Source organism: Eumetopias jubatus, unplaced genomic scaffold (genome assembly GCF_037043125.1).
Source record: "Eumetopias jubatus isolate StellerSeaLion01/CBP00866 unplaced genomic scaffold, mEumJub1_p1.0 scaffold_1, whole genome shotgun sequence".
In the NCBI taxonomy this organism is placed as follows: Eukaryota; Metazoa; Chordata; class Mammalia; order Carnivora; family Otariidae; genus Eumetopias; species Eumetopias jubatus.
The window spans coordinates 82,682,489-82,707,254 of record NW_028274807.1 but is presented as its reverse complement, the minus strand read 5'-3'; the positions used below and the strand labels follow the sequence as shown (position 1 = coordinate 82,707,254).

General features: G+C 34.8%; 1 protein-coding gene across 1 annotated transcript in view; it reads left to right on the top strand.

Annotated features, from left to right (window-relative positions):
- The window catches only part of ATP11B (ATPase phospholipid transporting 11B (putative)), a 126,105-nt gene that overhangs the window by 75,419 nt on the left and 25,920 nt on the right, over positions 1 to 24,766 (top strand). Inside the window, exons 20-25 of the mRNA XM_028100836.2 lie at positions 4,976 to 5,129; positions 6,446 to 6,548; positions 9,953 to 10,098; positions 11,289 to 11,348; positions 12,866 to 12,993; positions 14,053 to 14,191. Coding sequence (XP_027956637.1) covers positions 4,976 to 5,129; positions 6,446 to 6,548; positions 9,953 to 10,098; positions 11,289 to 11,348; positions 12,866 to 12,993; positions 14,053 to 14,191 — 730 coding nt within the window. The remainder of the gene's footprint in view (positions 1 to 4,975; positions 5,130 to 6,445; positions 6,549 to 9,952; positions 10,099 to 11,288; positions 11,349 to 12,865; positions 12,994 to 14,052; positions 14,192 to 24,766) is intronic.

Below are 24,766 nucleotides of genomic sequence, written 5' to 3'. Positions count from 1 at the left end.
GCTGGGGGCATTACGTTACCCGATTTCAAGCTTTATTACAAAGCAGTGATCACCAAGACAGCATGGTACTGGTGCAAAAACAGACATATAGACCAATGGAACAGAATAGAGAGCCCAGATATGGACCCTCAACTCTATGGTCAAATAATCTTCGACAAAGCAGGAAAAAATATGCAATGGAAAAAAGACAGCCTCTTCAATAAAATGGTGCTGGGAAAATTGGACATCTATATACAGAAGAATGAAACTCAACCATTCTCTAATACCATACACAAAGATAAACTCAAAATGGATGAAAGACCTCAACGTGAGACAGGAATCCATCAAAATCCTAGAGGAGAACATAGGCAGTAATCTCTTTGACATCGGCCGCAGCAGCTTCTTTCAAGAAACATCTCCAAAGGCTAGTGAAACAAAAGCAAAAATGAACTTTTGGGACTTCATCAAGATAATAAGCTTCTGCACGGCAAAGGAAACAGTCAGCAAAACAAAGAGGCAACCCACAGAATGGGAGAAGATATTGCAAATGACACTACAGATAAAGGTCTGGTATCCAAGATCTGTAAAGAACTTCTCAAGCTCAACACCCAAAAAACAAATAATCCAGTCAAAAAATGGGCAGAAGACATGAACAGACACTTCTCCAAAGAAGACATACAAATGGCTAACAGACACATGAAAAAATGTTCATCATCATTAGCCATCAGGGAAATTCAAATCAAAACCACATTGAGATACCACCTTACACCAGTTAGAATGGCAAAAATTGACAAGGCAAGAAACAACAAATGTTGGAGAGGTTGTGGAGAAAGGGGAACCCTCTTACAGTGTTGGTGCGAATGCAAATTGGTACAGCCAATTTGGAAAAGTGTGGAGATGCCTCAAAAAATTAAAAATAAAGCTAACCTATGACCCAGCAATTGCACTACTGGGTATTTACCCCAAAGACACAGATGTAGTGAAAAGAAGGGCCATAGGCACCTCAATATTCATAGCGGCAATGTCCGCAATAGCCAAACTGTGGAAAGAGCCAAGATGCCTTTCAACAGATGAATGGATAAAGAAGATGTGGTCCATATATACAATGAAATATTACTCAGCCATCAGAAAGGACAAATACCCAACTTTTACATCAACATGTATGGGACTGAAGGAGATTATGCTAAGTGAAATAAGTCAAGCAGAGAAAGTCAATTATCATATGGTTTCACTTATTTGTGGAACTTAAAGAATAGCATGGAGGACATTAGAAGAAAGGGAAAAATGGGGGAATCAGAGCGAGAGACGAATCATGAGAGACTATGGACTCTGAAAAACAAACTAAGGATTTTAGAGGGGAGGGGGTGGGGGAATGGGTTAGCCTGGTGATGGGTATTAAGGAGGGCACATACTGCATGGAGCACTGGGTGTTATACGAAAACAATGAATCATGGAACACTATATCAAAAACTAACGATATATTGTATGGTGACTAACATATATAATAAAATAAAGTAAAAGTTAAAGATATGATGGAACATAACATAATAATACAGCCATCTAAAGATAATTATTGTATTTTAGAATGTTTTCTTCAAGTCTTCTATATATATGCTTTTAGTGAATCTGTTAAGATTAATGGATATTATTTTTTCCCCTTTTTGTTCAAAAGCTATATTATAAACACTACAGTCTTTCTTTAGGCTTGCTATATGAAGTTTATACTATATTTTTAGATATATCATCTTTTTGGTAGAATATGTTTCCTGAAATAACCAGAGAAGTCGATAGGCTTTTGATTTACAGGCTTCCAGGAAATGTCTGTTCTAAAAATCTTGGGTAGAACAAAAAATTCCATACCTTTGAAAGTGTTAGTTTATATACCTATGTTCCTTCACAAACATATATTGATGGTCTGCTATCTAGAATTTGGAATACAGAGTCATATAAGGTATATTGTTTACTCTCAGAATACTTACAGTGTATAGGAAAAACAGAAGTGGATATATTGTCCTAGACCTATCACAACTGGATTGTAACAAGCAAGAACAGAAAGCTGTGGGTAGATAGAAGAAGGAAGCTTAGCCTAGACAACAGAGCTCTGTGGAAAAATTCAAGACTCTGTTGTTTCCCAAAAGAAATGTTAACTGGTCAGAGAGTAACACAAAAAAGCATTAGGGGCAGCATATGCAAATTTCCAGAGCTGAGAGAGAGATGATGGTAGTTGAGTATGGCCAGAGAATACAATAGGTGGAAAAGAGGGTATGGGAAATATTGAGACATGAAGCTATAGAGATGAACAGATGCTGCCTACTATGTGCCAGAACTGTGAGATGCTTTCCCATCGTTCATAAATATCTCATGGATAGTGAGGTAATATGGTGACTTATAAAGCCTGTCCAGAGAAAACCTAATTTAGTGTGCCTTGAGAAGGTTCCAGAGGAAAACTGATCTGATCTCTCCCCCTGTTGGCTGCTTGCTACCCCTTCTTCTGAGACTTCTGCTCAGGCAGTGCTTAGACTGAACACATTGGAGGGAGCACAGGTTGCTAAGTAAAGATTGACCAGTAGGGAGGAAAAACAGTCAATGTGGTGTTGCTTTCAGATACTGGGCAATTAAAAACAAAAATACATTTTTTAAAATTTTACATTGTAAAAGATAATTGTTGACCACTTATTAGTTACAGTGCAACACAATGGTGATAAGGCATACTGTGAAAGACATCATTTTAGCTCATAAAAGATTTTTTATAAGACTAAAATCTGTTGATATATATTTTTTATAGCTTGTTGCTCATTTGATAGTGTTCTCACTTTTGATTTAATGGAGGGTATAGCCACTATGGAAAACAATATGGAGGTTTCTCAGAAAACTACCTATAGAACTGTGTGATCCAGCAGTGCCACCTCTGGATATATATCCAAGGAAAATGCAGTCACTACCTCAGAGATATTTGCACCCCCCTCCATGTTCATTGCAGCAGTTTTCACAGTAGCCAAGAATGGAAACAACCTAAGTATCTGTTTTTGGATGAATGGATAAAGAAAAGTGTGTGTGTGTGTGTGTGTGTGTGTGTGTGTGTGTGTGTGTGTGTAACTAAACACAGGAATATTATTCAGCTATAAAAAAAGGAAATTTTTTTTGTGACAACATGGATGGACCTTGAGGGCAGTATGCTAAGTGAAATAAGTTAGACCAAGAAAGACAAATACATAGAGGTGGAATCTAAAAAAGCTGAACTCATAGAAACGGAGTAGAATGGTGGTGTCTGAGGCCAGAGTATGGGGGAAATGGAGAGATGATGGTCAAAAGGTACAAACCTTTAGCTTATATATAAAATGAATAATTTCTGGGATTCTAATGTACAGCATGATAACTATAATTAACAGTACTGTATTATATATTTAAAAATTGTTAATAGAGTAGGTCTTAAATTTATCACCACACTAAAAAAATGGGTAATTACATGAGGGGATTGAGGTGTTAACTAACCTAATGTGGTAATCATTTTGCAATATATGTGTAGCAAATCGTCACATTGCATGCCTTAAATAATGTTAAATGTCAACTGTAGCTCAACAAAGCTGGGGAAAATGGAATAAAAATGGAGGGATATGTCCATCGACAGATGAATGGATAAAGAAGATGTGGTATATGCAATGGAGTACTACTCAGTCATCAAAAAAATAAAATCTTGCCATTTGCAATGGCGTGGATGGCACTAGCGGGTATTATGCTAAGTGAAATAAGTCAGTCAGAGAAAGACATCATATGATCTCACTCATACGTGGAATTTAAGAAACAAAACAGAGGATCATCGGGGAAGAGAGGAAAAAATAAAACAAGACAAAATCAGAGGAGACAAACTTTTGAGACTCTTAAGCATAGGAAACAAACTGAGGATTGCTGGAGGGGAGGGAGGTGGAGGGATGGGGAAACTGGGTGATGGACATTAGGCTTGCAATGTTATGAGCACTGGGTATTATATAAGACTGATGAATCACAGACTTCTACCTCTGAAACTAATAATACAATGAATTAATTGAATTTAAATAAATTGAATTTAAATAAAATTTAAATAAATAGATTCAATTTAAAAAACAAGGCACCAAGTTAAAAAAAAAAAAAAATGGAGGGATATTTCTCAGTAGCAGTCTGCTATACTGTGAACCCAGTGGTGAACTATAGTATTTTCTTTATGGATGTAGCACAGCGCTACTTTGAGTGCTGGCCTTCAACTACATAAAGGAGTTTGCAGCAGAATATAAATCTAGACACTGCTTCTTTTATCACAAAAGTCTTATTACTAAGGTAGAATGGGGAGAAACAGTTGAACAAAATAATGTGCCCAGTATTGTAGTTGATTCACATACTGATGCAAGCTTTTTGTCTCTTCCTGGCAACAGTTTGCCCAGCTGTCAGTAATCAGATCATACTTTGAGTGGTACTCATATAGCATATGCCCACAGAGAGGTGTTATCCATGTTCCACCATGGTAATACCTGGTGTTACATAGAAGGGGTTAATATCAAAAGACAGTTTTGATTCCTTCATTCCTTCCTGCTCACATGGTAAGTCTAGCACATGAATTTTCCTGAGCATTGTTGATTGCATTTAATTTTTTAAAATTAGGATTTTCTAAATGTATAACTAATAATGTTTTTATTTTTATAAGATTTTTCATACTAAAAATAGGGAAAGTATCCTCTGATTATATGTTATAATTCACATTTTAGAAAATATAGTTACTATCTCTGTATCAATTCATTGTAAAACTGAGTATCATCTGTTTTACTCACATCAGTCACTCTCAGTTCTGTTTAATTTCAGCTTTCAGGTAATCATAACTTAGTTTCTTCCCTGGCATATCAGTTTTGTAACAATAAAGCCTATGGGTAAATGGTCCATCTTTTTGTAAGAATTTTTTATTTACTAAATAACTATAAATAATATGGCTTCGATGTATCTAACAGAGGATATAATTATTTTCTCTTAGAATTAAAGAGGATCATGTGATTCAGCACGGGCTGGTGGTGGATGGGACCAGCCTGTCTCTTGCACTCAGGGAGCATGAAAAACTATTTATGGAAGTTTGCAGAAATTGTTCCGCTGTATTGTGCTGTCGTATGGCACCACTGCAAAAAGCAAAGGTATGTTTGTGTTCTAAAACATTACAGAAAGATATTTAGATCTAAAAGTATTCTTGGGGGTTCCTGGGTGGCTCTTGATCTCTGCTCGGGTCTTGATCTCAGGGTCATCAGTTCAAGCCCCACATTGGGCTCCACGCTGGGTATGGAGCCTATTTAAAAAAAAAAAGTGAAGGTATTCTTTAAGGCTAATGCTTTATCTAGTCCTATTTGGTAGTAAGTAGTATATGAATGTTACTAAGTCAGTCACTTCTCACATTTTGAATGTTAACCAAGTGCATTATCAGACCTTTGGAATTTTCAGAGTGAATATTAGTTTCAACTATTCATAATGACCTACAAAGTCTTTGATGGGTATCAGTTTGTGATTTTGCTGAGACACAAATTGAACTATGATACTATAGTTTCATAAGTTATTTAGCTGTGAGAAAGGCTGTTAGACTTCAGTTCTTCCACTTCAGGTGGTTCTCTGCTTATTCCTGCATTCTCTTTGTTAAAAGTGGCTATTAAGTGATGAAACTTTAGTAAAAAGTTGAAAAGTCAGTTCTTGTGATTTAAAGCTATATACAAAAAATATTTAAATTTCAGCTGTGATTCAAGTGAAAGCCTATACAGATATTTTTTATAACTCTTGATTTAAAATTTGGGTCTTATACTGTATCTTTCACAAATATCCTTTGAAATCCACATCTACACACTGCTTGTTTCTCATATGGGTCTAATAAATTAGACATCAACATTTTTTGGCTTAATGGGATTTTGTTAAAATGCCAATATATATTGTTACAATTCATGTACCCCAGTCTGTGGAGACTAAAACTGGAGACCAAACAGAGCTAATACCTAGGTTCTTTAAGTATGTTCAAGAGTTCCAAAGAAACCTTTCTTTTGATTTTATTAAATTTAATCTTGGTTGCTTTTTAAAATTTCTTTAGATTTTATGACAAGAGAAAATAATTATCTTTACTTTAAATGAAAGAATAATTTCCTGAGAAAGAGAAAATTTTGCCTGACAAAGTTTAATTATATGTGTAATTATTTTCTAACACAATTATTATTGAGCTTTTTACACATTTAAGCTGTATTTAAGATTCTTGCTTCCCATCATAAAATCCAAAGATAATATTCTCTTTTGCTATGACATTTCTGAAAGACATTCCTAACATCTCAGAAAATGAACCCCAGTGCATATTATTGTCTAATACAAAATTAATTTTTTCATTATTCAACTGTTCTTATAACAGTCATTTCAGATAAATGACTATCTAATATAAGAAAATTGAAATTTTATAATAAATAACTAATTGTATATCTTTCAGGTAATAAGACTGATAAAAATCTCACCTGAGAAACCTATAACATTGGCTGTTGGTGATGGTGCTAATGATGTAAGCATGATACAAGAAGCACATGTCGGCATAGGTGATTAATTTTTTTCCTGAATTTTTAAAGTTGGTATAATTATTTAGTGATTTTGAATTTTACTTTTGTGGGCGAAAGTGCAATATCAAATATATGAATGCAATGTAGTAATATATCAGTGTATCCCCCTCAGAAGCCCATTATACTTAAGCCCAATACTTAGGATTTTTTTTTTTAAGATTGATTGATTGATTGATTGATTTGTCAGAGAGAGAGATTGAGAGCACAAACAGGGGGAGTGGCAGGCAGAGGGAGAAGCAGGCTCCCTGAGCAAGGAGGCTGATGCGGGACTCGAGCCCAGGACCCTGGGATCATGACCTGAGCCAAAGGCAGACGCTTAACCGGCTGAGCCACCCAGGCATCCCTAGGATACTTTAATTACAAATTTTCAAGGGAATAAATACCATGTTAGTGAATTTTATCTTTGCCAGTTCTCCTTCATAATAAAGTAATTTTATTTTTACTTGCCATTTTGTACCTTTCAAAGTACTTTCTCACATTACTTCATCATTTTTAAACTCTAAATTTGTGGTTTACATAGAACTCCTCATGGTTTCAATTTTTTGTTTTAGAGTGTTATTATTATTTACTCTGTTTTTCAATCTAAAGATTCTGCAACTCATTCTAATGACAATTTTAGAAACAAGAAATTATACTAAACTATAATAATAAATATAAAATTTCAAATAATTTTCTGACAATAACCTTTATTCTAATTTCTTTTCTATTTTTGCCTAAAATTTTTGTTGGATTTAGATTACTAATATCATTTCATTATGTTTAGCAGTCATTTTATATTTAAACCGTATTCTGACCTGTCTTCCTAAATAACTTTATTTTACAAATAGAGACGCAAAGGTAAAAAGTATGAAGGCTTTTTAATGAAGTAGTTAAAGTTTTAGAGTTAGAAAAGAGGCTTTCCTCTTCTGGAATCACCTCTATATTGTCCTGTGAAGTAGTTCTCAGTTCTAATATTTCCAGGGTAGCTCTCAGATCAATTCCTTACTCTGGGCTAATTTAACTCTTCATTATGATAACTAAATTTTCTTTCTAATTTGTATACTGTCATTTCCCATAAATCTCCATAACAATTTGATAATAATTTCCTATACCATACATTAAAGCATAAAAAGCTACAGTATAACAGTTTGATTCTAATATGGTAACAGACCAGTGAACAGAATAGATTCAAAACATGTGGAAATTTAGTTCATAACAAAAGAGATGTTTCAAATAAGTAGGGAGACATTATTTGATAAAAAAATATTAATAGAACTGGTTTGGTTATTCAGGGAAAAAAAGAAGTTGGATTCCTTTCCATTGCTTATAGCTAAACAAATTCTGTATGGATTAAAGATTTAGAAAAACTTTAAAGAGGGGTGCCTGGGTGGCTGAGCATCTGACTCTTGGTTTTGGCTCAGATCACGATCTCAGGCTCTGTGAGATTGAGCCCCAAACCCTGCGTTCATGCTCAGCAAGGAACCTGCCTGGGATTCTCTTCCTCTCCCTCTGCCCCTCCTCTGCTCACATGCTCTTTCTCTCTCTCAAATAAATAAATCTTTAAAAAAAATTTGAAGACCACAAAAAGTAGTAGAAGAAAAGATTTAATGAGTAATCTTGTAATTTGAGGTATGGAAGGATCTTTTTAGTAAAAATATCAAAGAAAGCAAGGAAGTAAAGGAAGAGATCAGTATGTTTGGCAGAAGTAAATACCCCCAAATGCAAATTTTAAACATGAAACTAATAAAGAACATTTGCAAAATAGATGACAAGTCTTAATATTTCTAGTATGTGAGGTCTTAACAAGTTAAGGAGTATAAGAAAAACACTTTGGTAAAATATGTGGAAGGATGTAAGTCATCAGTTGTCACAAAAGGAGATACCTAAAATGAATACTAAATGCATGAAAAAAGTGTTCAGTCTCACTAATCAAAAAACACAAGTAAAATTGCCTATGAGATTGGCAAAAAATACAAAAAATGATAAGCCTGGAATTGGCAAAGGTATAGAATTAATGAATCCTTGTATACAATATTAGTGGGAGTGTAAATTGGTATGCCCTACATTATTATGTATAACAATTTTAAATGTGTGCCTATTGACCTGGCAATTATGCAACCAGGAATTTTTTTTTGAGAAAATAAATGAATATGTTGACAAAAACACAGTATAAGCAATGTCCATAATGTGTTAAATGACAGCAGATTACAAAACAAATAATCTCATTTTGTACACTTGTTTATATATATATTAAACACACACCAAAAAGTGCAGAAGGAAAAATTCTAAAATGATGTAGACCAAAAATAGTGGTCTTCTCTAGGTGTTATAAATGTAATTATCTTTATCTATACATTCTGGAAAATTTTAATCCTTTTATGACAAAAATAAAAATTAAAATTTTAAAAAATGATTTTTCAAAGCTGTTTGCAGATTGAAAAAACAAACTTGGCAATAACTCTTTTGAAACCTAAAAGGTTACTGTAACCTTAAAAATGTAGTCATATTTATCAGATAAAATTATGTACTAATTTAAGTGATATTGTACACTTTTAAAAAGCACATTTTGTCCCATCTCAATTAGATAAGAAACAAGTAGGGAGCAATATTGTCACAAACATTTAAAATATATGTATAGTTGGCATTTGTTCAGAGTGTGCACATAGACATTTAAATATGGTGAATTGCTATTTCATGTGTAACTTTTTAGGTACAATTGTGGAAAGATAAAAAGTTATGAGTGTGATAGCTTTTATTAGTGATACAGGAATTTTTAGCAGACCTTACATACAATTTTTGTAAGTCTTTTTGTTTGCTCTATAATGTTTGTTCCAGTTATATTTATTGAAATAATTTCTTACCTGTTGAATCCAATAATGAACAAAATCATGGGTTCCTTTTTAAATAAGTTCAGTAAATAAAGAGCACATTTTGTTTGACTTGTGTGTGAAAGTTTAAAACCATTAAACATGCTCATTTTTGCTAGGTTCAAATCATTCAGTTTGGATATTTTTTATGTTCATTGGAAATAACAAAGTTAAAGCTGTTTTATAGCATTTCTCTCCATTAGAAATCTGTTAACTAGTACTTTGTGTCTATTGTGTAAAACGATGTTATTAGATCCTGAACTTTCAATATTATTTTTATATTAATTGTATTTTATTATATCCTGAGTCTTTGAAACTTGATGTTACATGCCTAGTATATATTGTAGCTTTGTATTAATTACCTATTTGATTTAAGTCGAACAGCCTTTTGGGAATCTACTATTTGCTATATATTAGGATATAGTGATCCTAAGTCCAGGTTCAGCTGCTATAGATAATTAAGATATTACAGATAAATTATGAAAATCACACTTAACAGTTATCAGTGAACTTGCCGTTTTGTCTTCTTTATTATAGGAATCATGGGTAAAGAAGGAAGACAAGCTGCAAGAAACAGTGACTATGCAATAGCTAGATTTAAATTCCTCTCCAAATTGCTTTTTGTTCATGGTCATTTTTATTATATTAGAATAGCTACCCTTGTACAGTATTTTTTTTATAAGGTGAGTTTCATGGAGATATTTTACAATCGTTTACTGACATAGTAATACGGGTTTCAATTTAAGATACGTGGTTACCATTCAAATTATTCTTTTAAAAATTGTTTCTATAAGTAAAAATAACAGTTTTGTGGAATATATCAAGATTTTTGTCATAAATCTAATGTTTACTGACAGAAAGCAAATCAGTGGTTGCCTGAGGCCAAGGGTTCAGATGATAGCACCAACTGGAAAGGGATATAAGAGAACTTTGCATGATAGAGAAGTTCTCTGATTTGATTGTGGGGGTGGTTACATGGGTATATACATTTGTCAGCATCAAAATTCACACTTAAAATTGATACATTTTATCCTGTGCAAATTAGAATGTAATTAATTTTATTTCTTTCATGTTATTTTGTCCTGAACCAGTAATAAGTTTTAATTTAAGTCCAATACAGTGGTTTCAAGCAGAGGTTCTTCATCTTTTTTGTGCCATGAATGACCTTTTGGTAGTCTCGTGAGATGTATAAACTACTTATTAAAGGGGCTTTAAATGCATAAAGTAAAATACATAGGATTACAAGAAAACTAATGTTGAAATACTGTTTTATCTCTTAACCCTTTTGGGGAAGGTGAACTTCAGTGGAACCCATGTTAGGAGCTCCTGAGTACCAAGACATTTAGTACAGCAGAGTATCCTATATTGCATATATTCTATAAATAATAGCTACAACCCAATGAAAGAACACAGGTAGATTGCATATTGCTAATAAATGATGGTGGCAGTTTTTCTCTACCTTATTAGCTTTTGCTGCGATATAAGTATATTGAAATGGAAAGACGTTTTCCTAGTTCCATTTATTGTTTTAAATATTTTTTATTTTAAAGCTATTGTAGCCTAAAGTTTAATAAATAAACTATACTTATTGTATTATATATGAAAAGTATTGAATAATAGCTGGAAAGTTGTAAATTCAAAATATGGCATTGCTTAGCAATAAGAGTCCAAGGTGTTTTCATTCTGACATTTGTGATCCTGCTTAGAATTCTTTTAGACATTTTTAAATAATGGGACAAGTTCTTATGAGCAGATCTTCTACTTACCATATCAACTGGAATTGTGTTTCTGGCTCTTTAATAGCTATTTTTAGAAATCTTTTCTCTTTCAGACCCAAATATTTTAATTATTTCCATTTAATCTTGTTTTTCAGAATGTGTGCTTTATCACACCCCAATTTTTATATCAGTTCTACTGTTTGTTTTCTCAACAAGTAAGTAAATAGAAGCTTTTGATTTATCCTTTTAGAATAAGATATGTGTATTCAGTTTTTGATAGATAGCTGGAGGGATTTTTTTACGTTTTTCCTATTCCTTCAGATAAATAGACAAAACTTGCCTAATTAGTGTATTTGATCAATATAACACTGACAATATTTATTCTAATTTTCAAGTTGAAATGAATGTTAATACCAAAATATATTTAATTCTGGATGCTTTCTAAAAAAAAGATATTAACTCTAAACAGCTTATGAGATAATTTGGGTAACTTTTTTCAACTTATATTTAATATTTCTGTAAACTCTGTATCAAGCCATGTCAGGGTAACTAATAGGGAGATTACCTCATTTATTTTTTGATAGAATTTTTTTAGATTGGGAAGAAAGCTTAGTGACTTTGTCCAGGAATGACATATAAGCTTTATCTCAGAAGCTAATTCTAAATAATGGATAGAGACCACCAGGAATGCTACATTCAAAAAGGTTCTAAAGCTGTAGGCTCAGAGAGAAAACCCTGTAATTGGTTAGTAGTAAGCTATAATGAGCACATGTGGGTCTATGGTTGTACACATGTCACATATTTGCCTTTCCTGATCTACTCTGTCTTATTTTATAGAAAATGAAATTGAAATCCACAGAAATTAACTTGCCCAAGATCACATAGCTAAGTTAATAACTATACCATACTAGAACCTACAGCTTTTGACTAATTGAGCATCCTTTTCACATACCACACTATACATCTCTAATTGATCAAGACTTTTGTTCTAATTAATTGAAATAATAAGAGCTTGGGCGCCTTGGTGGCTCAGTCGGTTAAGCATCTATCTTCAGCTCCGGTCATGATCCCAGGTGCTGGGATCAAGCCCCATGTTGGGCTCCCTGCTCAGAGGGGAGTCTGCTTCTCCCTCTCCCTCTGCCCCTCCCCCTGCTCGTGCGCCCTCTGGCTCTCTCAAATAAATAAAATCTTTAAAAAAAAAAAAGAAATTATAGTTTATCTTAGGTTTTTCATGGGTTGTCTCTATCCTTAATCACTGTTTTCACTTCTGTTTACAACCTGTAACTCTAAATTCCAAATATCTGCTTGGGCATTGGAACACGCCTTAAAGGAAATGTAGGACTTAGATAGGAAGACAGAGATATAAAAGCAAAACTATATGTGTAGCATATCAAAGGAATAATATAAAGCTTAGGATGCATGTAGGAGAATTATGTGAAATTACATCACAGTGACCAAATTGTAAGAATCTTGAAATGTAGCTCCAAGTCACTATAAATATGGATCACTTGACATAACAAAATGTTCCAATTCCCACAAGAATATAAATCTGAATATTATGTTTATGTCTATGTAAGAAGCAAATTGGAATTATTACACACATTGATTTTTGTGTAAATTGAAAAAGCTATATAACTCTAATGCTTATTTTTAATATACTTCTTTATAATCATATACATAACAGTAATACATAGTTTAGAATCTCAAAATTCCTACCAATTTCTCTTTCTAGACACTATATGACAGCGTGTACCTGACTTTATACAATATTTGTTTTACTTCCCTACCTATTCTGATATATAGTCTGTTGGAACAGCATATAGATCCTCATGTATTGCAGAGCAAGCCCACCCTCTATCGGTAAGTATTTTCCAGTATTAAATGTCCATAACACTTTTGATTGCAAATAATATATTACCTAGTTACCAATTTTTGAAAGCACCTTATAAATAAGCAAATATATTAGGTAGCGTCTTGGTGATTAATACTTTACTAAGGCAAGTACTTTAGTTTATGGCTTATAATTGTTGAACATCAAAGAAAAAATTTGAATAACTTTTCTAGTGTTTTTAAGAATGAACACTTTCATAATAGGAATGCATTGGACAATTGTGTAATTTCCATTTACTGTTGAAAACCAGTAATATTCCATCTTATGTGCACAAAAGAAGTTATTCAGTAATTGGTTGTCTCTAAAATTTCTAAAAAATTAGTTCATGTTCTAGCATTGACAAATTAATGAGTCATAATCTGTGCAAAAATGAGGGGTTGAGGACATTAATTCCCATTCCAGATCTTCTGGGTTATCCCTGCTTCTTCAGAACCAAGTAAGTAATCCCAGAGTTGTGGAACTATTCCTCGGGACCAGCTAGCTTATGGTTCCCTCATCAACCAGATGTCCACTCTTATAAAGGTATTCAGTCATCCAGAAATGGCAATAAGTCACCTTGATTTCCCAGGATACCTTGGACTGGGCTTGACCTAAGATTAGCACAGGCTGTTCTTCCCATAATAGCTGTTGATGGATATGAAATTGATGAGGAGCCTCAGTGCTGAACGAAACTCAAATGACTCTACTAAAAAGAGACAGTCTTCGCAGAGTGACTGAATGTTTACAACAGAACATAATACAAATAGATCAGCTTTTCACACCTAAACCGAATTATTATGCCTATATTATGTTCCTTTCTTAAATGAGAAAAGGTATTTAAATACAATAAGTGAACTGTAAGCTGTTACACAGATGTATATTATTATAAACAGTGATTTATAAATTCAGGTTTATTCTTTCTGCTAATATTTTCAAGCAATTTTAAATAATATATCCATCTTGTTTTTTAACTATCAAATTGCAATAGTCCGTAGGTAATAAAAATGAATCCTAATATGTTCCTTTTTCTCTTTTTTTTTAATATACAGAGACATTAGTAAAAACCGTCAACTAAGCATTAAAACATTTCTTTATTGGACCATCCTGGGTTTCAGTCATGCCTTTATTTTCTTTTTTGGATCCTATTTTCTAATAGGAAAAGATATATCTCTGCTTGGAAATGGCCAGGTAAAATATATCATTTTTTGAAGAATATTTGTTAATAACCTGATTTAGTTTGATTTTTCATAACTTTCATTAAAAAAAGTAAAATTCAATTCAAATTATAAAATTGTAGATATTAAAATGCAATTATAAAAAGATTTCAAATAAAAGTTAAAACAAAGGCAATACAATGTAATCTTAATATGAGACTCAAGTTACTAAGCAATTTTGATATTCAAAAATTAATTCAGGGATGCCTGGGTGGCTCAGTCAGTTAAGCGTCTGACTTTTGGTTTCAGCTCAGGTCATGATCTCAGAGTCATGAGATCATGCCCCACCTCAGGCTCTGTGCTCAGTCAGGAGTCTTCTTAAAGATTCTCTCCCTCTGCCCCTACCCCTACGCACACGCTTTCTCTCTCTCTCTCTCTCTCAAATAAATCTTAAAAAAAAAATTCACACAAGGGGATATACCTCTGAATGCTGTTCACTTCAGGATTGTGTTTTAATAATAATCACTATCTATTTAGTGGTTAATATTTTGCTAAGTGCTTTACATGCTCCATCTCCATTAATCCTCACGATAATCCTGTTGGAGAGAGATTATGACCCATATTTTTCATATGAGAAATGAGGACTTAGTGTTTAGTTTTTGCTTTTAATTATGTGAATTTTTTTTTGTATGCTTAGGAAGTGCTACCTTACTCTTCAGTACATACTAGCAATTCTGAGAATGTTATAAGTTACTATTTAGAATGGCCACTTTTCTGAAATGTGAAATTGAGGAAGAGTGCCACACAGTACCTTGTGACTGTGTCCTGATTGGAGAGCTCATGTTGACTCCTGATGGAATTAGATCTCTCTTTCTAGGCTTAGCTCCATGAGTAAGGAGGAAGGGAAGTGGTAGCAGTGGTACTGTGGTAAATTGGAAATGCTTGTCACCTTTAGTTTACCTTTTCCAGTAACTAAGTATTGCAAAATATATTTTGAGACACAGAGATACAAGATATGCAGTTGGGAGAATATGAAGTTTTATCTGTTTGACAAACGTTTATTGAGGACCAGCCATACCTGTGTATTATACTAGGCTCTGGATGTATGAGATTAACTAACACACTTAGTCATGGAGCTTAGTCTTGTGTGAGATCCAAAAAAATAAGCAAATGAAATAATAACAAAATATAGCAAGCATAATGAAGGAAATGGATTTCAATTGTAAAGAGATTTAAACCATGCAAATCCCTTTAGGATGTAGTGCAGGAACATACATAGTACTGCCACTTCACTTTTGAGGATATTTTTAGCCTGTTTTGGACAAAAATATGATCCGAGTTTGTGTAGCATAGAGATTACAGCACTTCTCAAATACTAACTACCTTTTATTGAGTTTCTTTGTGTCAAATGTATGTGTTTGCTTATTAAATTATAATAACCCTCTGTAAGGAAAATATCATAAATACTTTTTGCATATTAGAAAATTAACCCGAGAGAGGTTAAGAAACTTGCCTCAGGTCACACAATAAGTAAACTACAAGAAAGGAATTCCAGCTCAGTTCTGTGTGACTTCAAAGCCTGTGTGCTTAGCCATGATCCTAAGTTCCTTTGAGAAACAAGTTATTAGCCCAGTGCTTTTCTGCATAATAGTGCCACCTATGCAAGGATGATCAAACTTATAGAAATATGAGTAAGTATGCCCATTTCTACCTGAAATATTGGGGTGAAAACTGAAAGAAAATGAAGAAGGAACATGTCATCCATGAAAGGAAATTAAATTTTTTGTTGCTAGTTACTACTTTTTTCCTGATTTTAAAAATAGTATGTGTCCATTATAGTAAATTTGAAATGTATGGGAAAAAATATAAAGAAAATTAAATCACCTGTTGTCTTCCTAATTATAATTATCTCTATGATTTTAACATGTTTCATCCATCCTCTTATTTTTTGCTATTTTCCATTAACCTCACAATTTATATCCCCCTATTTCTCAATGATAGCCTTATAATTACCCCCTATTATAGCCTAAGTGATTTTCCATGTTATTAAAAATGTTTCAAAAATATTTTTCATGGCTGCATAATATTCTATTACATAATTTAAGTATTCCCTTAATTTGAGAACTTATATTTGTTTTTTGTGTTTAGTGACTCTTCTAAAATTAAATCTTGAGCATGCTGTACACAAAAGATAAATTTTTTTTTAATTTTAAAGAGAGAACCAGGGGGCGGGGGGAGGGGCGGGCAGAGCGGCGGGCAGAGCTGAGGGGGGGAGAGAGAGAGAGAGAATCTCAAGCAGGCTCCATGCCCAGTGCAGAGCCCATTGCTGAGCTTGATCCCAAGACCCTGAGATCATGACCTGAGCCGAAATCAAGAGTCAGATGCTTAACTGACTGAGCCACCCAGGTGTCCCCAAAGATAAAATCTTTATGAAGGTAAACTGTTTGGCCTCCGGTACAAAAGTTCTCTTTAGCACCCGTATTAATTATTGGTTTCCTTTTTTTTTAACTCAAATTATAAATCATTAACTTCTTTTCCCTTTTAGCCTACCAGTTCTACCACTCTGATACCACTAGAAATTAATCTACTACTCCCTGCCACCAATACTAGGTACAGTGGAAAAGAAGCCCACATTGGAATCAGGTGCATTGGATCCACATCCTGACACCTGAAATTGTTAGAGTGATTTGAGATGAGTTAGTTAACCCTGTCTAAGACTCCATTTCCTCACCCACAAAATTATAAGAGCATAATCCTTACCTTATAGGTTTGCTATGAGGATGAAATGATATATGTAGAGCATTAGGCATAGTGGCTAGCATATAAAAGTACTCAATAAGTCTTGGCACTGTTAGTTATTTTTACCATCCAATCATTATTTGGAAGACCCCATCCTTCCCAATCCCTTCTGATCTACTTCTCCCAGAATCTCTGCTCCTTAAATGTGTCGGCTGTCCTTGCTGGCTCTCTCCAAATGTGCTGCGCTTGTTTCTAGTTCCAAGTCATTGTTACATTTCCTCTAGAGTGTCTTGCCTCTTTTTCCCAAAGTCTCTCTTACGACCATCAGTTCTTCAGGGTTGAGCCCATAGAGCCTTTGCTACCTCTTAGGTCTTCCTGGTCTGAAAATCTTTTTAGACATCTAGCCCGTGTCCCATTGTTCAGCACTGGATGTGTTGAATGCTTTCTGTTTTCCAGTAATTATTCTTGTATGCCCAAGGAATTTACAAACAGTTGAAAGCCTGAAGTAGAAAATATTATTACGGGGAAGTGCTGGGAGAGGAGTGGCTCATGGTAAAGATGAAGTTGATGCAAATAAGTGATCCTGAGAGAGGAGCAGGAAAGAGTTGAAATGGTTTGGAGTCCAGGTAGGGTAGGACAGTTCAGGGGAAGTTAAGGTTCTACTCCCATTTTTTTTTTTTGTATGAGGGTCTAGCAGTATCATAAATATTATAGGTGTGAATTTTCAACAAGTATTTTTGAGGTATTCTCTCATTCTTAATTTGTCTTTAACTTAGGAAAGAACTTCTCATTCTTCATATATTCTCAGATCTTTTTGAGCAGGTCTTCCTTTCCCTTAGTAAAATACAAGAATCCTGATAAATTTTCTCTGAGATTTGGAAAGACTGGAAGAATGTGTATGACATGGCTGAGTATTTGTGTGTGCGTCTAAAAAGGTGCTTTCCTATGGGCAGATCTTCAGAGCACCATTTAAAAAAGACATAGTGACTAATTTTTAATTGTTTTTCTTCAAAATAGTAAAAGAATTAAATTCATGTAGAATTTGCCTAGCCTTATGCAGGCTTAAGATACTCATAGTGTTTGGAATATGAGTTAAAACCTGGGGCTTCTCTTAAAATGCAGTAGTGTCATTTTATCACAAATATCAAGTATTTGAGCAAAAGTCACAGATTACTAATTTGGGGAATATATTGTAATCTCATTTTATTTTCAAAGGTAAAAATGAGCTTAACATAAAACTTTAAATAATCTCTGTAATCCAACAGGATCACATTTAAAGAATTTTGACAAAAGGTAACACTTATAAAATATTTGTTAGAGATCTTGATGTTACTTTGTTTTTGACAAAAACTTTAGTTTTATTTTTTTAAGTTTTTATTTTGATTCCAGTTAGTTAACATACAGTATTATCTTAGTTTCTGGGGTACCATATAGTGATTCAACACTTCCATGTTTCACCCAGGGCTCATCACAACAAGTGCACTCCTTAATCCCCATCACCTATTTAACCCATTCTCCCACCCCTCTCCCTTCTGGTAACCATCAGTTTGTTCTCTATAATTAAGAGTCTGTTTCTTGTTTTGTCTCCCTCTCTCTCTTTTTTCCCCTTTGCTTGTTTTGTTTCTTAAATTGCACAAATGAGTGAAATCATGGTAAGTGAAATGAGTCAGTCAGATCTTGATATAACTTAAAAAATTTTTAAGTCCTCCAGGGGCCCGTGGCTGGTCCAGTCAGTAGAGCATGTGACTCTCAATCTCAGGATCATAAATTCAAGCCCCACATTGGGTGTAGAGATTACTTAAAAATATAAAAAAAATTAAAAATTAAAAAAAAATTTTAAGTTCTCCAAAAATAATAGAAAAACTGACTTCCATGAAAGCATTTTCTTAAAAACAGCTTGATTAAGGAACACCTGGGTGGCTCAGTTGGTTAAGCATCTGCCTTCGGCTCAGGTCATAATTGCAGGTTCCTGAGATTGAGTCCCGCATTGGGCTCCTTGCTCAGCGGGGAGCCTGCTTCTCCCTCTGGCTGCCACCCCCCCACACTTGTGCTCCCTCTCTCTCTCTCTGACAAATAAATATGTAAAATCTTTTTTAAAAATAAATAAACAAAAACAGCTTGATTGAGTTGTATTTGATATATAGTAAACTGCACGTATTTAAAAATATATAATTTGAGGGACGCCTGGGTGGCTCAGTTGGTTAAGCATCCAGCTCTTGATTTCAGCTCAGGTCATGATCTCAGGGTCATGAGATTGAGTCCAGCATCCAGCTCCATGCTGGGTGTGGAGCCTGCTAAGATTCTCTCTCCCTCTCCCCCTCTCCCCCAGTCCCCCTTGCCCCTCCTCACGCATTCGCATGTGCACACATGTGCTTTCTAAATAAATAAATATATATGTATATATATAATTTGATACTTAAAAGGTTTTTAATTCCAGTTAACATACAGTGTTATATTAGTTTCAGGTGTACAATATAGTGATTCAGCAATTCCATATGAAACTCAGTGCTCATCACAACAAGTGCACTCCTTAATCCCCATCACCTGTTTCACCCACCGCCCCCCCCCCCACTCATCTCCTCTCTGGTAACCATCAGTTTGTTGTCTATAATTAAGAGTATGTTTCTTGTTTTGTCTCTTTTTTCCCCTAGTTTGTTGTCTTAAATTCCACATGAGTGAAATCATACGGTATTTGTCTTTCTCTGACTTATTTCACTTAGCATTATACTCTCTAGTTCCATCCATGTTATTGCAAATGGCAAGATTTCATTCTTTTTTATGGCTGAATAATCATTGTATATATGTACCTCCTCTTTATCCATTCATCAATCAGTGGACACTTAGACTGCTTCCATAATTTGGCTATTGTAAATAATGCTGCTATAAATAGAGGGGTGCATGTATCTCTTTGAATTAGTTTTTTTGTATTCTTTGTAAATACCCAGTAGTGCAAATTGCTGGATCATAGGATAGTTCTGTTTTTAACTTTTTGAGGAACCTCCATACTGTTTCCCACAGTGGCTGCTCCAGTTTGCATTCCCAGCAACAGTGCAGGAGGGTTCCTTTTTCTCCACATCCTCACCAACACCTGTTGTTTCTTATGTTGTTGATTTTAGCCATTCTGACAGGTGTGAGGTAATACCTCATTGTAGTTTTGATTTGTATTTCCCTGATGGTAAGTGATGATGAGCATCTTTTCATGTGTCTTCTTTTTTTTTTTTCTTGTGTCCTCTTGGCCCTTTGGATGTCTTCTTTGAAGAAATACCTGTCCATATCTTCTGCCCATTTTTAACTGGGTTATTTGTTTTTTGGGTGTTGAGTTTTATAAGTTTTGGATGCTAACCCTTTATTGGCTTTGTCATTTGCGAATATCTTCTCCCATTCCATGGTTGCCTTTTAGTTTTGCTGATTGTTTCCTTTGCTATATAGAAGCTTTTTATTTTGATGTAGCCCCATAATTTATTTTTGCTTCTATTTCCCTTGCCTCAGGAGACATGTAGAAAAAAGCTGCTAAGGCTAATGTCAAAGAAGTTACTGCCTATGTTCTCTTCTAGGATTTTTATGGTTTCAGGTCGCATATTTAGGTCTTTCATCCATTTTGAATTTATGTTTGTGATATAAGAAGGTGGTCCAGTTTGTTTATGTTACATGTTGCTGTCCAAGTTTTCCCAACACCATTTGTTGAAGAGATAGTCTTTTTCCTATTGGATATTCTTTCCTGCTTTGTAGAAGAATCTGATACTTTTTTTAACTAAACATTTTTAAGAGTACAGTTCAGTAGTGTTAACTGTATTCATATTGTTGTGCAACAGATCTTCAGAACTTTTTCATCTTGAAAAACTGAAACTCTATAAACAACCACCCATTTCCCCCTCTTCCCAGCCCCTGGAAATCACCATTCTACTTTCTGTTTCTATGAATTTGACTACCTATGAAATCACTTTTATAAAAAAGCTAAATAATTGGGAGGTAAACACCAATGAAGAATGTTTATTTAAGTAAATTAAGAGGTACTAAAACAAATGACTGTGTTTGTTTTTTTAAAGAAGAATTTATCTCTTCCTCTGTTGATCTGTGAAGAGTAAGTCATCTCATCTTGGGACACACTTGCTCTGACAATGTTGCTGTTCAGAGTATTTTTGGAAATAGCTTATATTGTCTTTCTGTGATCTCAGCAAGTTAACTCTCGGGGGAAAAAGCTATTTAAAATTACAGATGGGGAAGATGCTACTTAAGATTAAGATAGGAAAGAAGGTGGAGGAACAATTCAAATTCAAAGAGTTCACCTCCAGTTAAAGCAGAGTTCTATAGGATGCAAAGGCAAGGCATGCTGGCTTGCTTAAGAGTATATTAGAAAACTAAAACACTATAATGAAGGAAACAGAAAGGAGAGAATTGTAGGCATGGTGAAAGTGGAAAACTATGATATAGGGAGGAAAATATCAGAAGAGTTTCAGAGGTAGCTGAGTTCCCATCCCAATCCTACATGACATTCTGCTGCTCTGGTGGTTTCAGCCCAGGCTCCATAAGGAGAAGGATTAAAGAAAAACAGTTCCTGTTACCTCAGGAACTCAAATGCTAATATCTACTCCACTCATTCTCAGTGGTCTGATGTGAAAATTACAAACTTAGGTAACTACTATTTAAAATGATATCTGGCCCAAATAAGGGTTTTTTTAATTTGCTTGGTCATTTCGTTTTTGTTCTACTGAAGTGTACAGGAACTCAAAGGAAAATGTCTACCATAAATGATTTTTGCACTTTATGAAATTATACCCAGTTATACCCAAAACTAAAATAATTGAAATTCCAAAAATACAGGATTGGGAGAAAAGCTATTAGAGTATTCTAATTCCAATTAGACTTCTCCAGTGGAGATGTTGGAATTGTTAGAGCCTTAGTACTCTTCTAAAATATATGTTGTATACTATTCCACCACATTAAATATTTAATGAGATAGAAAGGATTAAGGAGGAAAAAATAATTCACCCCTTCATCAGCCCTTCTAGGTGTGGACCATTTGCCAGATTAATTAGCAATACAAGGTAGAATGAGCAGATGAAATTTCAGGTTGTAATTTTGAGAGAAAGAGAAAAATCTTTTATACTATTTTTTCTTGAAATTATATTGATTTTCCCCTTATTTTGTGTCCTTAATTAATTTCTTTTTTGTGCTGTACATGTCATCAGCTGTTGAAACCTAACCATCAAATGGTAAGACCTCTGTGTTAAGACTAGAAATATACCATTTTTGTATCTGTATTCTCCAGAGAATACAGTATCTTTTATTTCCGTATAAATGATTTAATCACTGTTATTACCAGCCAGGTCATTCAAGAACACATGCAATTTAATTCCTATAAGTAAATACAGATTTCTTTGAATAAAAGGTTATATGATTAATATAGCTTTGATTATCTAGTTCATTATAGAATTTCCCTGTATGTTCACTTATTCATGAGACAGATATTTAAAGAACTAGTAATATTCCCAGCAACTGATAGAAAATGAAATGTAGTATACATTAGAGGAGAACAGAAAAATATACCTTGCTTCTTATGGTATCACCCAGCAATTGGTCAAATTTTTAAAATCTATAATGAAGAAAGTTTGTACTAGAGAACTGAACAACTGATTGAAGGTAATTCACTTATAGATCACTGTATAGTTCAGTTGAACCTAATACAGAAAAAGTTTTCATCTTTTGTTTATTCTTAAACTCCTTCTTGCCTAACCTAGGACTTTACTTCTGCAATTATCTTTTCTCTTTTCTTCATCATTAATCTGTTGTCCTCTATTAGATCCAACCAGTCACATTCTGTTCCAGTATCTCCTATCTTCTAATAAAAACCATGGTTGCTTGACCTACCGCTTTGCTGCACAGCTTTCACTGTATTTTTTTGTGTATCTTTAGAGCAAAATTTGAAGAAGTTATCGTTTTTTGCTATTTCTACTCTCTGCCTTCTCTTCTCCCTTGAACATACTCCTATGGGGCTTTCACTCCCAGTACTCCATCAAAACCATGTTCTTTTTGGTCACCAGCCAACTGCACATTGTTAAATCCAAGAGCATGTCTCAACCCTTATGAACTCAACCACCGGGCACAATTTACAAAGCCTTCCTACCTGCCACATTATCTTCTCTCAGGTTCTGTTACTTTGGCTTTCTGACTATTCCTTTTCAGTCTTCTCTTCCCACCCCCAGAATCAGAGTTTCCCACCCTCTGCACTAATGCTATTTTGAGCCAAATAATTTTTTATTGTTGGGGTTCATCCTGTGAATTGTAGAATGTTAAGCAGCATGCTTAGCCTCTACCCACTAGATACCAGTAGTGTACACGCATGCCCTCCCCGGTTATGACAATCAAAAATGTCTCCAGACCCAGCCAAATGTCCCTTGGGAGGAGAAATCACCCCCACTGAAGAACCACTATTCTAGATGGAGCAGTGGCCCAGGGCTCAGTGCTACGACATTTTTTCTTCTTTATCCATATATGGGGTAAACTCATTTTTCCCATCATTTAAATACTGCTTATATGCTGAGAACTCCTAAATTTCTATCTCTGCCAGTCTCTCCTCAGATTCAAATAACTACCTTCTCCACTTAACAAATCACATAGGAATCTCAGACTTTATGCAGCTAAATAGAATTTTATAGCTTCTGCAAACCCATTTCCCTTCCAGTTTTCCCTATATTAACAAGTAGAACCCACTTTTTACCCAACTGCTCAGGCAAGTCCAGGAATCATTTTTTATTTCCCTTCTCTCACAGCTGATACACAGGCGTATTGGTTCTAGTGTCACCTATATCTTGACTGTTTCCACTTCTCTCCACACAGTCCAGATCTCACCATCTCTTTCCCGCACTGTAGTACTGCCTCTGCCTGCTCCTGCTTTTATTACTCCCCTTTCTCCTGTCTCCTCTCCACACAGTGGCCCAGGCGGTCTCTTGAGAATGAAAATTTGATCGTATATCTAATGACCTGCACAAAATCATCCAGTGACTAATTACAGTATAAAAAAAATCTCATCCATCCTCACTCCATCTGCCTATTGGACTGTATTTCCTACCACCGTTCCTTTTGTTCACTCTACTCTAGCTGTACTAGTTGTGTTGTTCCCTGACGAGATCAGTTTGTTCCTGACTTAGGACCTCTTCACCTGCTGTTTTTCTACTTGGATGCTTTTCTCTCCCATGGGCATGTGACTCACTCCCTTATTCATTTAGGTCTGCTGAAACATTACTGGATTGAGTAGGCCTCTCTGCCCACTCCAGTAAAATGTTATCTCCCTCACCTTCCGTCACTTCTTGACACCCACCTCCCCTACATTTACTTTTCTTCATAGCACTAATCTCTACCTAAAAGTATATTTTTCGTTTGTTTATTACTATGTCCCCTCCACTATGTAAGCTTCATGAGGTCAGGAACTTTTTCTTAGCACTGCTTTATTCCCAAGGCCTGGAATGGTTCTTGGCTTATAAAAGATGCTCAATTAGGAAGGGAAAAATTGCAGGGGGAAAATCGGAGGGGGAGACGAACCGTGAGAGACTATGGACTCTGAGAAACAAACAGGGTTCCAGAGGGGAGGGGGGCGGGGGGATGGGTTAGCCTGGTGATGGGTATTTTTTTTTCTTTTTTTTTTTAATTTTTTTATTGTTGTGTTAATCACCATATATTACATCATTAGTTTTTGGTGCAGTGTTCCATGATTCATTGTTTGTTCATAACACCCAGTGCTCCATGCAGAACGTGCCCTCCTTAATACCCATCACCAGGCTAACCCATCCCCCCACCCCCCTCCCCTCCAGAACCCTCAGTTTGTTTTTCAGAGTCCATCATCTCTCATGGTTCGTCTCCCCCTCTGACATAC